The sequence below is a fragment of the Medicago truncatula genome, chromosome 3 (assembly GCF_003473485.1).
Source record: "Medicago truncatula cultivar Jemalong A17 chromosome 3, MtrunA17r5.0-ANR, whole genome shotgun sequence".
NCBI lineage: Eukaryota > Viridiplantae > Streptophyta > Magnoliopsida > Fabales > Fabaceae > Medicago > Medicago truncatula.
The window spans coordinates 41,308,036-41,324,717 of record NC_053044.1 but is presented as its reverse complement, the minus strand read 5'-3'; the positions used below and the strand labels follow the sequence as shown (position 1 = coordinate 41,324,717).

The window sequence follows — 16,682 nt, the reverse complement described above, 5'->3', positions numbered from 1 at the left end:
TCTTTGTTCTAAGTACTTTAGTTGCCTTGCATTTGTATCTTAACTTTTCTATATATATATATATTATCATTGTTTCTGGATCTTGTGTTTTTCACCTTCAATATGTTTTACAAGCTTTAACTCTGATGATATTTATTGTTTTTAATGCTGTTTGCTCTGATATACTGTATTTTTAAGGGTTATATGTTTATTGCTCTGATACTCTTTCTTTTGTTTTTATTCTTTTTGTTGATGACAAAAGGGGGAGTAAATGTATAGTATTTTAAGGCACTGAGCCCCACTATAACCACTTCTAAACTTTTTTTAAATACTTCTGATATTATTTTTATGAGTATTTTATTGAAATTTAATTAATAAGAATAGAACTCAGGGGGAGCTTACAAACCTCACCTTAAAGATCTATTAGACTCAGGGGGAGCTTACAAACCTCTATCCCAGTGGTCAACTTATTAATTAGATCAACAACAATTGAACATTTTAAATACTATTGTTTGTCATCATCAAAAAGGGGGAGATTGTTGGAACAAAATGTGTTTCACAATGAACCTTATTAAGTTTTGATGATAACAAGGTATTAAAAATTGTCAATTGGTTATTACTAATAATTGTTCAAGTGTACAGGACCAAAGGCTACTCAAGTTATTTCAATAGGTCTTGGAAGAACAATGGAAAAAAAAAAAGAAATTCTGAGCATCTGAAGAAAACTGCTCCTGAAGCTGAAGTGCTTCTGAAGTGATGACGTCATCAGAAGCAGAAGGTCATCAGAAGCAAAAGTTTTCATCAGAAGCAATATCTTCACCAGAAGCTACGTTTGATCCTTTAATCAAACTGAAGATTCAAAGTAGCTGATTCTCAATTCAGTCTTATCCAAGAAGAACGAAGAATTGAAAGGGAGGTATCAACGGATATATGGATAGCACTGAGCACTTGTCTCTCGTTAATAGTGTTGACAAAGTACAAGTGTACAACCACTACCTCAACTACTCTGTTTTCTGTCTACGCTACAAGACAAAACAACAGCCATGCCTGCAGAAGTTGTACGTTCAAGATGGGAATGAATTTGAAGCTTATTCTTCAAAGGACTACACCCAAATCGGGCAAAGGATTACTGGTGGATAATCAAAGGATTTCAAACGACTCTTTAGACGTGCTGATTATCTCAACGTCTCTTTCACACCTCTATATAAAGGAGTGAAGACTTGAAGATAAAAGATAGAGATACATAAGTTCAAAAGCGCCAAAACTCTGTCAATTTGATTCTACAAAGCACACTGAATTTCTGCACTGATTTGATACATCTTAGAAATTCAAAGTCTAGAGTCTTTATTGTATTGTATTGTGAACACCACTGATTGTATATCAAGTGTTCAACTCAAACTCAATTCTCTGTATTTTTGTTTGATCAGAAGTCTCTTGCCTGCGTGCTTGAGCATTAGAAGTCTCTTGCTTAGTGCTTGAGCATTGGAAGACTCTTGCGTGTGTGCTTGAGCATTTTTGTGAAGTCTCATACTTAGAAAGTATTGAGCAGTTGTAATCTTTGTGATTATAGTGAAATCTCCTTGGAAGTGCAAGGGGGACTGGACTACTTCCGTGTTGTGGAAGGAACCAGGATAACTGCTTGTGTCTTTGTCTTTCTTTTCTCTGCTCTGTTCTTTTCCGCTGCAATCTGACTCTGATCATTTCATCAGAAGCACTCAAACTGCTTCTGAAGTTTTATCAGAAAAAGTATTTTTTAAGAGAAAAAGAAAACACAATTCAACCCCCCCCTTCTTGTGTTTTTCACCTTCAGAATGAATTTTGCAGATTTTGGTTTTCAAATTCAATTAAAAAAAATTAGGGTTCGCAATTTTTTGATTTGGGGAAGAACGTGACCCTTAATTATTAGAAGAAAATTTGGAGATTTTGGAGTGTAGATTACACATTGTAAAATTAGGGTTCCAATTTTATATATTTGGGGAAGAAATAGCCGTTGGAGAAGGAAGAGAGCTGTTGGGGAAGAAGAGCAATTTCCTGAAATTCAATCAACTTAGTCCTTGAAAATTTAGGTCATTATCGGCCAAATTAGTCCCTGCCTACGTGGCGTCTGACATGTGAGAGGTTAACGGCCACGTCAGCCCCGTTAACGCTCCGTTTGAACTGAAAGACTAACTTGATTGACATTTAACAAATTCAGGGATTAAATTGATATTTCGCATAATTGAGGGACGAAGTTGATGATTCACTCTGGATAGAAGATAAAATGTTAACAAATGTTTGATCTTGATCATATAATTTTACACATAATTGTTGATGTTGGATTTGTTGTTGCACATACTTGCAATTTCTCCCTAACTTATCTATTATATTGCTTCCAGCCATCTATCTATTATATTTATCCATAATGCATAAATCTTCTTTCTGATCCTTTGCTTTGTAAACATGCATGAGAGCCACACCGAGAAATGTGATATTGGCTCAAATATTTATTTCGTAGGGATTTTATAAAGCAAAACTTCAATGGTGAAACAAAGTGGAAAAAGGTCGAAGATTGCTTCAATGAAATTTTCTCAAAACTTTTTTGAAAAATATCGCAACAGAATAATTATTTTTCTATACCATATTACAATTTTTGATAGAACTCGTAAATGAGAGAAAGATGTAGAATATTAATAAAATAATAATATTGATGATTTGATCAATTGAATTACAATGAATAGAATTGACCTTTTATTCCCTGAAAAAAAAAAATTGACCTTTTATGTGTATATGTCCATATAAATGTAAAAATAACTTGTCTCATAAATGTAGCTCAGTTGTTAGTTTCATAGATATTTGAATGCAAGAGTAGGGTTTTCAATTTCGGATTCCCCACTTTTTCACAGTATAGCGTGAGTCTAGCCAGCAGACTATTTGACAAAAAAACATTAAAATAATTTAATTGTTCGGTTTATTCCTTAAAAAAAAAAACTTCGGTACACGAGAGTAACCCATAGAGGTGGTTTTTTGGTGAAATATCATCGATAAATACATTTGGAATGAATATGCAACTCACTTCAATTATGATGGAGATTCATGGTCACATCCAAATTATGCAAACCGATGAAGGCAAATCAAACATAAATTTTAATATGTTCACATACATTTTATAATTTATTTGTACAAGTATCATCACGTTCTTCATCTCCTTCACGTTCAAGTATCTGCAACATTCCCCAACACAAGATTTCACACCGTTCACAACCTATTTGGCGTTCATGCACGGTAGCCATCAACTATACACAATAATATACTTATTATAATATACTTAAGAATAACAATCTTATAATATAAAAATTTAGTCCCTTTCATAGAAAAAAGTGACTTATTATAATTTGTTTAAGCTCTAATGGTTGACTGACTCGTAAGAAATGTGGTTTTGGTTGGTAAGCAAGGCAGTCTTGGGTCTACACAGTCATGCGCCAAGATGGTAAAAGTCTCCGTCACCTAACTTATATATTTTTAATTATTTTTTCTTAATCTTTCTACCATTCTCATTTCTCACATAGAACACTAGGTACTCAATTTTCTATTTTAGCATTAATATATTAAATTATAATATTATGAAAACTAATTACTAATTAGCCGGCCATTATGATGCTTATTTGATCCATATTGTAATGTAACACTATATATATGATGAGTTCCACACAACCTTTTCTCACACAAAAAAAAATCTTATCTAGTATATTTCAAAATTTATATTTCTTCATTGTGCAATTAAGATGGTGACAGTGAATGAGATACGGCAGGCACAGAGAGCCGAAGGCCCTGCCACTGTCTTCGCAATAGGCACTGCAAATCCTCAAAACTGTGTTGATCAGAGTACATATCCTGACTTTTACTTCCGTATCACAAACAGTGAACACAAAACTGAACTCAGAGAAAAATTCCAGCGCATGTGTAAGATATATATATATCTACCTGTATTATATATCTTTTATGTGATTCTGTATTGTTTAGTGTAACTTAAGACTAATTAAACTATGCATGATTTTTCAGGTGATAAATCTATGATTAAGAAGAGATACATGCATTTGACTGAAGAGATTTTGAAGGAGAATCCTAGTTTATGTGAGTATATGGCACCTTCGTTGGATGCAAGACAGGATATGGTGGTTGTGGAAGTACCAAAGCTAGGAAAAGAGGCTGCAACAAAGGCTATCAAGGAATGGGGTCAACCTAAGTCAAAGATTACTCATCTAATTTTTTGCACCACAAGTGGTGTGGATATGCCTGGTGCTGACTATCAGCTCACAAAGCTCTTGGGTCTTCGCCCGTATGTGAAGCGTTATATGATGTATCAACAAGGTTGTTTTGCTGGTGGGACGGTGCTTCGTTTGGCTAAAGATTTGGCTGAAAACAACAAAGGCGCTCGTGTTTTGGTGGTTTGTTCGGAGATCACTGCAGTTACTTTCCGTGGACCTAGTGATACTCATCTTGATAGTCTTGTGGGGCAGGCATTGTTTGGAGATGGTGCAGCAGCTGTGATTGTTGGTTCAGATCCGTTGCCAGAAGTTGAGAAGCCTTTGTTTGAATTGGTTTGGACTGCACAAACAATCGTTCCAGATAGTGAAGGAGCTATTGATGGTCACCTTCGAGAAGCAGGACTGACATTCCATCTCCTCAAGGATGTTCCTGGCCTTGTCTCAAAGAACATTGAGAAAGCTCTTGTTGAGGCATTTCAGCCTTTGAATATCTCGGATTACAATTCCATCTTTTGGATCGCGCACCCAGGTGGACCAGCAATTCTTGACCAAGTTGAACTCAAATTAGGCTTAAAGCCAGAGAAAATGCAAGCCACTCGACATGTACTTAGCGAATATGGTAACATGTCAAGTGCGTGTGTGCTATTCATCTTGGATGAGATGAGGATGAAATCAAAAGAAGACGGACTTGCCACAACCGGCGAGGGACTCGAATGGGGTGTGCTTTTCGGTTTTGGTCCCGGACTCACAATCGAGACTGTTGTGCTCCGTAGTGTGTCCACCTAAATCCTCACATCTTACTAAGTCAACAAATTCTATTTTCCCCCAAGCTCTTTACCTTTTCGCCCAAAATCAAATGTATTCTTTCTTTCTTTGTATTTCTGTTCCTCATTGATTACTTTCCACATGTTTCCTATGCCTATAATTAATCACGATTATCACTGCGTGATATAAATCTTTGATTTTCTGTTATCTGATAAAATCTTCAGATACAAGGAATGTATAAAATCTTCAGATATAAGGAATGTATCAACAAGATTGACTCCTTTCATTTCATATTGTTAATCGCGTCATTGAATTCTCTGCTAATACACCATAGTCTGTCATTAATGAATCCCTTTTTTGACATGATTTTACTCTGGATATTCAATCTTACATATAACTTTTCATTTAGCATTTAGTTCCTTGAAATAATGCACTAAGCATTGAATAAGACACTAATTAGTGATTGGAGCAATCATGAGATTGACACTCTTAAGTCAAGTATATAAATAGAGAACCTGCTATTATATGAAACGAAGCTAGGTACCAAGAGTTTTAGAGAAGATGCAGAAGACACTTTATGACAGTTAAGAACTTAAAAAAGAAAATGAAAATTCAACATTATCTCATGGTCATAGAGAAAAAGGGTGAGCTAGAAGAAAAAAGAGTGAAGCAACATAAGAGAACTTTAGTTGAATTTTGAACTAAATATGGAACAGTTGAAACATTTGAAGAGTTAACATGTTTATTTAGAAACTATGGTCACTAAAAAAGTCCAAGAATACTCAAATGTGGAAATTCTGTATCGATGAATGCACAAATGTGGTGATTTTTACCATTAATCGCTACAGCATTGTAGAAAAACATTAATGCTTGTGAGAGATTTACAAAATAATGGATGTCCTAGAGCACAAGGAAATATTTATGACTTGTTCCAATAGGTTTGAGAGATTTTTAGCATTCATGAATATGGATCTATTCATTAAAAAGGTTTAATCTAATTCTCAAACTGGTTTGAAGATGGTTGACAAGGGCGTCCAAGTAATGTGTCCCTATGCTTCTATTGTTTGTTTTTTCTTCTCTCTTGTTTTTTTGTCTTTCTTTTCCCATTGATAAATAAAATGGAAAATACTTAGGTAAAGTTCGTTAGATACTATTCATCCGGATTTGTTCTGGACTAAAAGAAAACTGTAAAAAAAGTCATGTCATCTAAAAATAATTTAAACGACACTAATTAGGAAATATCATGTCACTGAAAGCTTTTTCTTTCTTTCCTTGTGCGTATATAGAATTGAAGAAAATCTATTGCTATGCAAAACTATCATTGACAATTAGCATTGCCATCCACGAACCTCTACTAGGTTGTAACAAATCAATTAATTAAGAAAAGTAGTATGTCCCAGGAGTACAAGTTAAACATGTGTTTATGCACGTCATTTTGTCATACCAACTTACCTTTTCTAATTCCTTAAGCAATGCTCTAAGCATACTCTAAGGGCATTATTATTGAACATTAAAATAATTTGTGCATGGAATTTTTCTAAAACACGTAAATGGTGTGGCCATTTGCTAGGAACTAGGAAATTCAGTCATTTTAATTGCTTTTTCGAATCAGACTCACATCAAAACTACAGTCTGTTGAGTTGTGCTATTATATTAAGAGAGACAATCACCACAAATTATGGATCATGCTCTTTGAAAGAATGTATACCTACTTTTTAGTTATATAACTCAGGTGAAAATTGTACCACCTTTATTGTATTCCTTCGATCTTATTTCACCAAACTTAATTTTATATTTATTTTGAAGGGAAACATACTTTTATATTAATCCCATTATTCAACTGTTCTGTTATTTTTTTAACCAAAAAAAACTGTTCTGTTATTTTGGAATGTATATATTTTGTTTATTGTAATTGAGGTATGAATCAAAAACACTAATTATAATATATTAAAAAAATATCGAAGTATTTTCAAACAGTTTAAGTGGTCAAACGTAATTAGAAAATGACAATATTATTCCATTTTAATTTTGAAATTAGCAGTCACAGGAATGCCTCCACGACCAAGCCAAATACTTGTTGTTTTGTTTGCATCAAGTTTCCTAAGTGACGTATTTTATCGACCCGAGACTAATATCAACTATTAATTAAACAACAAATTAAAGGTATATATTGTAGGTACATCATAACAAATCACGAGTTTGTTAAAACTATCTTTGATTTTCTCTTTAGTCACTTTAGAGGATCAAAATCCTATTTTATTGACAACAAAACAACAATATATGTTGACCATTCAAATTTTCCCTTCCAAATACTAGTAAGTTTTTCCACATACATTATATAGTTTGGTATGCAGCGAACCTTCAGTCCATGCAGTCATGCGGGGTTGCAACTTGCAAGTGGAAGATAATTCACCTACCTCCAATAATATACTAATAACCATTCATTTGTTCATTACAAGCTTGTTTTTTTGAATTATTATAATAATTTGCTAGAGTTTTAGTCAGTTAAGCATGTGATTCATCTACCAGTTCTCTCTCCTCCCTTTTCATCCGCAAGTGTATATATACCAACTTCTCTTCAGAGCCAATACTGCAACACACCCTTTGCTTTCTTTCCGAGTCCTTGTTTAGTGGCAACAAACTTGCTAAGTCATCAACCATTCCAATCCCTTGATAGATATAACCTATTAGTACTCACCTTCTTTTCTTCCTCCCTGCCAACTTTAGACTCAAAGAAAGAAAATGGTGACATTTGATGAGATCCGCCAGGCACAGAGGGCTGATGGCCCTGCCACCGTGTTGGCAATCGGCACTGCAACTCCTCAAAACTGCGTGGACCAGAGCACATACCCTGACTACTATTTCCGCATCACAAACAGTGAACATAAGACTGAGCTCAAAGAAAAATTTCAGCGCATGTGTAAGATATCTATCATATCCATACATATCTTTCGGTGCTATGTGTTTGTACATTGTTTAGTTTTGCTCCTCAAAATTGATCTTTCACTCTCAGCATGTAGAAAACATGAAGACTAAACTGCATATACTTTTTCAGGTGATAAGTCAATGATCAAGAAGAGATACATGTACTTGACAGAAGAGATCCTGAAAGAGAATCCAAGTGTATGCGAGTACATGGCACCTTCATTGGATGCAAGACAAGACATGGTGGTTGTGGAGGTACCAAGACTAGGAAAAGAGGCAGCAACAAAGGCCATCAAGGAATGGGGTCAACCTAAGTCCAAGATTACCCACCTCATCTTTTGCACCACCAGTGGCGTGGACATGCCCGGTGCCGACTATCAGCTGACAAAGCTCTTGGGCCTTCGTCCATATGTGAAGCGTTACATGATGTACCAACAAGGTTGTTTTGCTGGTGGCACGGTGCTTCGTTTGGCTAAAGACTTGGCTGAAAACAACAAAGGTGCTCGTGTGTTGGTAGTTTGTTCAGAGATAACTGCAGTTACTTTCCGTGGACCCAGTGACACTCATCTTGATAGCCTTGTGGGGCAAGCATTGTTTGGAGATGGTGCAGCAGCTGTGATCGTAGGTTCAGACCCATTACCACAAGTTGAGAAACCCTTGTTTGAATTGGTATGGACTGCACAAACGATCCTTCCAGATAGTGAAGGAGCAATTGACGGTCACCTTCGTGAAGTCGGGCTTACATTCCATCTCCTCAAGGATGTTCCTGGTCTTATCTCAAAGAACATTGAGAAAGCTCTTGCTGAGGCCTTTCAACCTTTAGGTATCTCTGATTACAATTCCATCTTTTGGATCGCACACCCTGGTGGACCAGCAATTCTGGACCAAGTGGAAGCCAAATTAAGCTTAAAGCCAGAGAAAATGCAAGCCACTCGACATGTGCTTAGCGAGTATGGTAACATGTCAAGTGCATGTGTGTTATTCATCTTGGATGAGATGAGGAGGAAGTCAAAAGAAGACGGACTTGCCACAACAGGCGAGGGGCTGGAATGGGGTGTCCTATTTGGTTTCGGGCCCGGACTCACTGTTGAGACTGTAGTGCTCCACAGTGTTGCCACTTAAATTGCCTCGATATTCTATAATTATATGTTTATTTAATTCTTACTTTGTTTTTGGTGGATTTTATCTTCACTTGGTTCATTGAGCATTTGAATAAAGTTCGTTTTTGTGTTCCAAATGTAATATGGTGTTTGCTTAATGTACCCTTCCATATCATATTTGTAATACAGATATTCGTCAATTCGCAATTTCATGATATTTTATGAGTTGCAAGTAGAAGAGACATTTTAACTTTGAAATATTCTAACTTATATTTATTTAATTAGGACAAGGATATTATTTAAATAGAAAAAGGAAAAACACTTTCAAACAAGACTTGTACGTACAGGATAATACTAAAACTTGAGTGGTGCTAATACTTTTCGATTGATGAAGGCACACAAAGGAATATGATAGGCTTTTCAATAACGGAACATACTATCATTTTAAAAATATGAACTTCTTATGATCTATGGGATTAATCATGTAAAATTTTCAATTCTATCACAACATCTGATTAACTGATCCTGACAACTTGAATCTTACATATACCAGTTCAGCATGTCAGCTTCCTGTCTAAATTGCAGTAAATCATCTTAACAAGATAATTATAATACTTGCTTCAGCAAATAAAAAAGTGAATGTGAGGACAAGATACAGAACTTCGAACATACAGATTTTGGTGGTATACATAATGAGCAACGAGGTTGTGAGCACATCCTTAGCCAGAACCATCACCGGCTCTAGGATCAAGCTGCAACTGCTCTATAAGAACTTTTTCAACAGCATCAACGAAGCCCAGTATATTTTTCCGAGTATGAGTATCTAAAGAGTTGGCCAAATTCTGAAAAGTCAACCCAACAAAACAAAGTCAGCGCACAAATCTTCCAATCACTGCACTATTTATAATGCCCTTAAAGAACAGTTAACCCGAAACATATGAGACATGATTTCGCTACATATACATGTATGTGGGAGATAGTCACCCATTTATTTTATTTTAAAGATAAAATGAACGAAACTAACAGCAAAACATCAAGAGGTTTCACCATAGGACATGCTAACCGGCTGAGTACTTCTAAAGTTCCTACCTATTTACACGTGTCTAAAAGAAGCTTCTATTAATTTCCAATTAATTTACCCTATAGAACACCATGCACCAAATGTGACTTCAAAACATGTATCCTTTAAATTATCCTCACTCCCACCACAATATGTATCACACATGGCTTGAACTCTACATGATTTGATAAACTCTACCCTAACCCGAGTCACTCTAGTATTAGTAAATTTTAAGTTTCACACGTAGCAGATTACTATCATATAGACACTTTTGAGGATTAAAAAACAGCATACAGAGTAGGACGTTGGCTTGGTTGATGAATTAATATTCCAGTTATTATCAAAAGAAATGAATATAAACTACTCCACAATTTCAGTGGATTCAACAAGCAATTTAAGTAAGACAGTTTGAGGTGAAAACTTGATACCACATGAGAATTTTTTTAACACATCCGTACAGCACAAGGAAGAATAATGTCTGAAATTTTTTATAGCCAACACATTGGAATTGTCTCACCTCTACTTCGCATAGAAAACTTGAACTTTTCTTCAAAATATCTGATCCCTTGATTGATATTAGCTTCAACGGAGAACCAAATATTGGCCAACCATGAGACAACTTTATGTATGCATCAATTCCTCTAACCAAATGAGCTACAATGGTCTCATCTTTGTCAATGTATTCAAGAGAATATCTACATTGAGACAAGAAATAGAAAAAAGAATATCAAACAATAATCCAAATTTAATAACATCAAACCCAAACCGAAAGGACTACATTACAGTCATACCTTGATTTGTTAGCATCCTTTACCACAAGACACCTAAGTGTGCTTAGTATAATTCTATCTTGCAGTTTTTGTATTAACCATTGCAATGAGGACTTGCTGCATGGTAAACGATAGTAAAAAAGTATGAGTAACTTAGAAAAGTATGCTTAGTTCATAACAAATTTGAGAGCAGAGGGAGAATTTAGTAAACCTAAACAGAGAGAAAAAGGAAATAGCTGACCTGACAGACTTTGCAGTATCAACAATGTCATCCATGTATATATCATTTGGAAAAACCTAAATAACAAAACCAAAAAAGTTAACAAATCATCAAGAGCTAAATAAGATTCTTATAATGCTAAACTAAACTGATGAGTAACTTAATGTTTTTATATGTGGTTCTTAAAGTATAATCAAACAGCTATATCAAAAGCATCCAACAATCTCCTCCTAAAGGAAGAGATTAGAAACGGAAAAATGATATATGTTGCTGTGCTTTGCCAGGATCACATGTGAAGCGTTGGTACTCGTGAATAAAAATAAGTTCCTTCACCACCTAATATTATAATTACCCTTTCTTAAGTTTTCTACATGAAATCCATGGTTAACAGCAAAATATGATGTTAAGGATTCCATCTAGAAATGTTTGGGGTAATGAAATTGGCAAATGATCCTTCTACCAAACTGGGATCTTTTTTACGCATCATTACATATTGGATGGGATTTTTTCATGCAATACAATGTGAAAAATAACTTAGTGACTACTAGAATTTTAAAAATTTCACCAAATTCTACAAGTACAACACAGCATTTAGAGAGTATTAATCACCTACAACAAAGGTATTGAAACTAAAAAGAGAAGTAACTAGAATACGAAAGTTGCTCTTCTCACTTCCGTTTTTGCTCCCACACACCACAAAAACACCAAAATACCCCCACGGCAGTTAACTGTCGTTCGGCAAATGATGTTGGGGAGTGAGCGGCAGTTAACTGCCGCTGGGGGTGTTTTGGTATTTTTGCGGTGTGTGAAGAGCAAAAATGAAACTGAAAAGAGTTGCTTTCCTAGAATACAGACCATAAATAAAAAGCAAACCCACTGATGTAACCACATGATATATCCAGCAAATTCTGAGATTCACACCCCCCATCCCTAAATAAATGCAGAATAAGCATAAAGTTGAAGATATTAAGAAAATAGTTATTATCTCAACTTTTTAGAAGATATTAATGATAACTATACACCAAAAGAATATCAGAATGAATGTAACCATCAAACTAAAAGCAATTGAGCCTGCCTTTATTGGTCAAGGTCTGCTTCAAAACACCACAAGAAACAACTTCAAAGCAGACATTATTTGATGACATAAAAGCCTTTCACAGTTCATAGGAGCCTGCCTAAATGGCTAACACTATAACTGTAACTTTTTCCTAACAGATTTGATGGTTCGTATCAGTATTTTTCCACATCATTGCTAAACGTAATTGCCAAATCTAATGAACAATGGTCGTAGCAAACAAGTCAAAGAATGAAATGGTGATCTGTTTTAAAACCTGAATATCCTTTAACGTCATAGTCCCCTCCAACACTTCAATCAATAATTCGTGATTCAGGACAGATGCATCCATGGTATCTTCAACTCTCTGTAGGCATGAAATGCCCTCTACCGTTGGCATATAGGTCTGCAAAGACAGCTTAATGCAATTCTCATCAATTCCAATCACTTTTAGACCTGTCAATGCATTGTCAATCTGCTCTAAAGCATCAAACCTGAAAGGGGGAACAAGTTGAGTAAGCCATAGTATAGATGGTTATCAGAAAGTGTTAATGAAAATACACTTACCATTTGAACTTACAATGAAAAGACTCCATGGCCTTCAGAATTGACTTCATTTCATCAACCTTATTCTCAAGTTTCAATTGCTGCAACACATAAAAGGAAAAATTTCAATAAAAATATACACTTCATATAAAAGTTACAGTAAAAAACCACCAAAATGATTTTCTGTAAAAGAAGCAGAAAATGTTCAGGAGTATTTAGTCCACATTTGTTTGAAACGAATTCAATGCCGAAAAGAATAACAGCAAACATCAAGAAGTGCGGCGTAGTCATCAACAACACCTCCAAATTTTCGCCGAGATTCATGTCGGTGTCTACCAGCATTGGAGAAACAATTCCCTCATTAGCCTCAGCATTTATCTGCTCCTATAATTATCAAAAACAACTGTCAAAACATGATTACTGAATGGAAAATCCCCTTCCCCTAGACAAAGGGATGGATAAATGAAGTCAATATACATGACTCACGCCAGGGTTCCATCATAATGAACACAGGCATACAACTACTTCGTTCCCTATATATAAAACCCTCTTGAGAAATTTTTAACTGCATTGAATATCTCTTTACCCCTAATTATTTAACATGTATTTCTGTAACCAGTATGCTATAAATACCTATTGTTAACTTGGAAAAACAATATTATTACCGAACATAATACGACATCAATTTTCTTAATTCTCGTGATTTAGTCATCTGGGTCCTATATTATTTAGAAACAAAAATGTTTAGTATTAGCTGAAGTTTAAAACACAACACAGTCAGTTGCTAGTTTAGAACACAACACAATCGGCAAGTACTAACCTCCGATGTAATATAATTCAAAGAACATTCCAACTCTTCAAGTTTAGCCTCCAAAAGAATAGAATCTAAAAAAAAAAAATAAAAAAAAAAGAATAACAATAATTATATGAAACAATCCATAGTTAATATGTGAAACAAACAAAAAAAGTGAGTGAAACTAACCATCGTTACGAGTTTTCGCGAGATTTTCAATCTCTTTAGCTACATTGGTGGATTCAACTTGTACGTTGTTAAGTTCCTTTTCGAAATGCTCTATGTAAGCATCTAAAAACAACCGAAGTTAAAAATTGAGAAAACATAAATTGAATAACAAAAACACGAAACGGAATAGAGTTGAATTGAATTACCGAAATCTGAATTTTGTAAAGAAGCGAGATCAGAGAATTCGGAAACAATTTGTTCCACTGTGTTCTGTTAAGAATGAAAATTGAAAAATGAATAAATTGACTTTGTAAGGATAAGAGTGAGAGTGAAAATTGAAGAATGTGCGTAGGTTACTTGAACATGAAGAGCACATTCGCGGAGTAAATCTTGGGAATCTGAAGGGTTTGATTCTTCTTCTTCTTGGATGAATTTGTGAATCTGTGAAATTCGACTGAAAGGAAAGGTTTGGGGAATGTGATAACGGTGTTAAAATTGAGAGTAACGGAAACGGAGAAAGAAGATGAAAGGTGGAAGGAAGAAAGTACCTGCGGAGTTCACTTGCTTCTGCCATTATGAATCAACGGAATAAAATGGTTCCAAATTTCAAATGTGAATTGTGTATGTAGTGTTCCCCCGATTTTCCACACTTTCAAACATTTCACTTCTACTTACTTATCATTCAATTTTCTTTTATTTCCTTTTTACAATATTTTTAAAAATTGACTGGCTCGATTAATATTTTAAATTAGCTGTATTTATATAACTAGTTTTTCAATTAAGTCTTTGTCTTTATAATTTTGTTATACGAGGAAGAATGACATAATTGAGAAATTTTTAACAAAAGACAAAGACTAATTTAAAATATAAATATAGTCGGTGATTAATTTGAGAATAACTTACAATGACAATGTCTGATTTAGTGGTTTACTCATGGGTAATAGTCATTTTAGTTATGAATGTATAACAAGTAGTCAAAATAGTCCTCCAATGAGTAAATAATCTCTCAATATTGATATTAATTCTTTTCTCATAGAGATTGACATATACTTAGGATGTATGTGACAATAAATAAGTATATTAAAAGACTAATATGACATTATTAATGAAGCAAATCAAGGTAAACGAGTACTTACTAGATGTTTAGGGATCAAAATAACTATTATCAATATCTGTAAATGAAAGAAATACATTACTCCTTGTCAACAAAAGATAGATAGAATTGCCGAATTTGCACCAATCAAAATCGGGGGAAACAATATAAAAATAAAAGTGAAAAAACAAATAAACGGTTTTGATTAGTGTCAAGTTATCTGTAACTCTACGCACCCCTTTTTTTTTTTTAAGAAACTCTACAACCATTTTGATACAAGTTTTGAACAACTTTCTTTCTCATACTCACATTACATTCTTATTCACTCTCTTCATTTTTCCCTCTCTATTGTTTTTAATTAATGAAAAGAGAGAATAACAAGGTTATCCCAAAAATTATATCAAAAGGGTTGTACAAATCATTGCTCTTTATTTATTGATAAATAATCATCCATCTATAAAATATAGAATCCGTCTATTTTATTTTATAATAATGAATACAACAACAATCAACTCATATTTGAGGTAAAGGAGATTAGCTCATAATAATGAATTAATAGATTTAAACTAATTTATTGATTAAAAAAAAAAAAAAAAAAAAAAAGCATACAGTATTAGTGAAAATTATTATAATATTATCCTTTTTTTACGTCACTACTACGATTACTTGTAGGCAGCTTAATGGAGTGTTCAAGTACAATTCAAGGCTTGTTTTTTACTTATGGACAAATTTAGGCTATGCTGCTAATTTCTATTTTTTCTTCTTTTTCATTATTGAAGATCATATTGAATTTAAATCTTGAAAAATGATTAATTTTTAATCAGAAGTGCTTGTAATATTAATATTGTATTCACTCATCAACATGTGGAAGAACCGAACCCGATTATATCAAAGGTTAATAGTTGAAGGTCATGTTGCAACTATGCATGCTCATATCTAAAAAATTATTGAAGATCATATTGAATTTAAATCTTGAAAAATGACTAATTTTTAATCATAAGTGTTTGTAATATTGTATTCACTCATCAACAGTGGAAGAATCGGACCCGATTATATCAAAGGTTAATAGTTGAAGGTCATGTTGCAATTATGTATGCTCATATCTGAAAAATTATTGAAGATCATATTGAATTTAAATCTTAAAAAATGACTAATTTTTAATCAGAAGTGCTTATAATATTGTATTCACCCATCAACATGTGAAAGAACCGGACCCAGTTATGTCAAAGATTAATAGTTGAAGATCATGTTGCAACTACGCGTGCTCATATCTAGAAAGCAAGTCATGACACTCTTCTCACAAATTTAGAAAGATGTCAATCGGGTAAGTCTCATAACTCTATTTATACTAATACGCCTGAAACTCTTATGCATGTTTTCATAGATTATAACGATATTAAAACTTTTTGGGAGGGTTTCATCAAAGAAGGGATTCGGTATATATTCTTCAGTTTAGGTACCCATGAATGGCTTAAATGGAACCTCTCAAATGATAATGTTGGAACCGTCCATCTTTTTTTTGGTCTTGTTGCTTTATGGCTCTCTGGAATGATAGAAACAAGTTGGTTTTTTTTCTCTCAAGTCTCTATTATATGAACAAGTCTATCAACTGAGGTTTCGCTTATTACTCACTCTATACATAGTGAAATCTCAAATCCAAGTGGTTCTTGTAATGAGGGTCCAAAAGCTGTCAAACCTCATCAGGAAAATTTCCCTCCTTGTTGCTACAAGATAACTGTGGATGATTCATTTATTCCGGCTAATGGCCTCTATAGGACGAACTATTCGAAATGAGTTAAGTCGCTTGGTAAATTACTTCCACTCAAAGATAATTTCCAGTTTTATTGGATGAGCTTGTGGCCTCGAGTGATGGAATTTGTCGTCCTGCTCACAACCTCCATCTTAATAATGTGTTGTGTTTTGAAGTTGCCTCTTCGGCGATGGTTGCTTTGATTAATTCGGAGA

The 16,682-nt window shown here is 34.2% G+C and overlaps 3 protein-coding genes across 3 annotated transcripts; 2 read left to right on the top strand and 1 right to left on the bottom strand.

The window, feature by feature from the left end:
* Positions 1 to 3,638: 3,638 nt before the first annotated feature.
* On the top strand, positions 3,639 to 5,279 carry LOC11438511 (chalcone synthase 1A). The gene is made up of 2 exons (XM_003601600.4): positions 3,639 to 3,918; positions 4,018 to 5,279. Exons 1-2 carry the CDS (start codon positions 3,741 to 3,743, stop codon positions 5,007 to 5,009), a joined length of 1,170 nt encoding a protein of 389 aa, XP_003601648.1. The 5' UTR covers positions 3,639 to 3,740; the 3' UTR covers positions 5,010 to 5,279.
* A 2,280-nt stretch (positions 5,280 to 7,559) lies between these two features.
* LOC11439469 (chalcone synthase 1B) lies at positions 7,560 to 9,230 on the top strand. Its single transcript, XM_003601599.4, has 2 exons — positions 7,560 to 7,908; positions 8,044 to 9,230. The coding sequence occupies exons 1-2, from the start codon at positions 7,731 to 7,733 to the stop codon at positions 9,033 to 9,035; spliced, it is 1,170 nt and encodes a 389-aa protein (XP_003601647.1). The 5' UTR covers positions 7,560 to 7,730; the 3' UTR covers positions 9,036 to 9,230.
* Positions 9,231 to 9,455: 225 nt separating this feature from the next.
* Positions 9,456 to 14,310, bottom strand: LOC112420433 (uncharacterized). The gene is made up of 12 exons (XM_024779753.2): positions 14,173 to 14,310; positions 13,982 to 14,078; positions 13,831 to 13,894; positions 13,646 to 13,747; positions 13,484 to 13,548; positions 12,964 to 13,047; positions 12,685 to 12,764; positions 12,395 to 12,611; positions 11,085 to 11,140; positions 10,865 to 10,960; positions 10,591 to 10,768; positions 9,456 to 9,855 (listed from the first exon to the last, which is right to left on the bottom strand). Exons 1-12 carry the CDS (start codon positions 14,196 to 14,198, stop codon positions 9,733 to 9,735), a joined length of 1,188 nt encoding a protein of 395 aa, XP_024635521.1. The 5' UTR covers positions 14,199 to 14,310; the 3' UTR covers positions 9,456 to 9,732.
* Positions 14,311 to 16,682: the final 2,372 nt, after the last annotated feature.

Bases quoted from the DNA above. Each gene is read 5' to 3' on its own strand.
- LOC11438511 (XM_003601600.4), top strand. From the start codon at position 3,741: ATGGTGACAGTGAATGAGATACGGCAGGCACAGAGAGCCGAAGGCCCT. The intron at 3,919-4,017 runs GTAAGATATATA...ATGATTTTTCAG, and splicing joins AGAAAAATTCCAGCGCATGT to GTGATAAATCTATGATTAAG.
- LOC112420433 (XM_024779753.2), bottom strand. From the start codon at position 14,198: ATGGCAGAAGCAAGTGAACTCCGCAG. The intron at 13,895-13,981 runs GTAACCTACGCA...CATTCTTAACAG, and splicing joins AATGTGCTCTTCATGTTCAA to AACACAGTGGAACAAATTGT. The intron at 9,856-10,590 runs GTGAGACAATTC...TTGACTTTTCAG, and splicing joins GTTTTCTATGCGAAGTAGAG to AATTTGGCCAACTCTTTAGA.
- LOC11439469 (XM_003601599.4), top strand. From the start codon at position 7,731: ATGGTGACATTTGATGAGATCCGCCAGGCACAGAGGGCTGATGGCCCT. The intron at 7,909-8,043 runs GTAAGATATCTA...ATACTTTTTCAG, and splicing joins AGAAAAATTTCAGCGCATGT to GTGATAAGTCAATGATCAAG.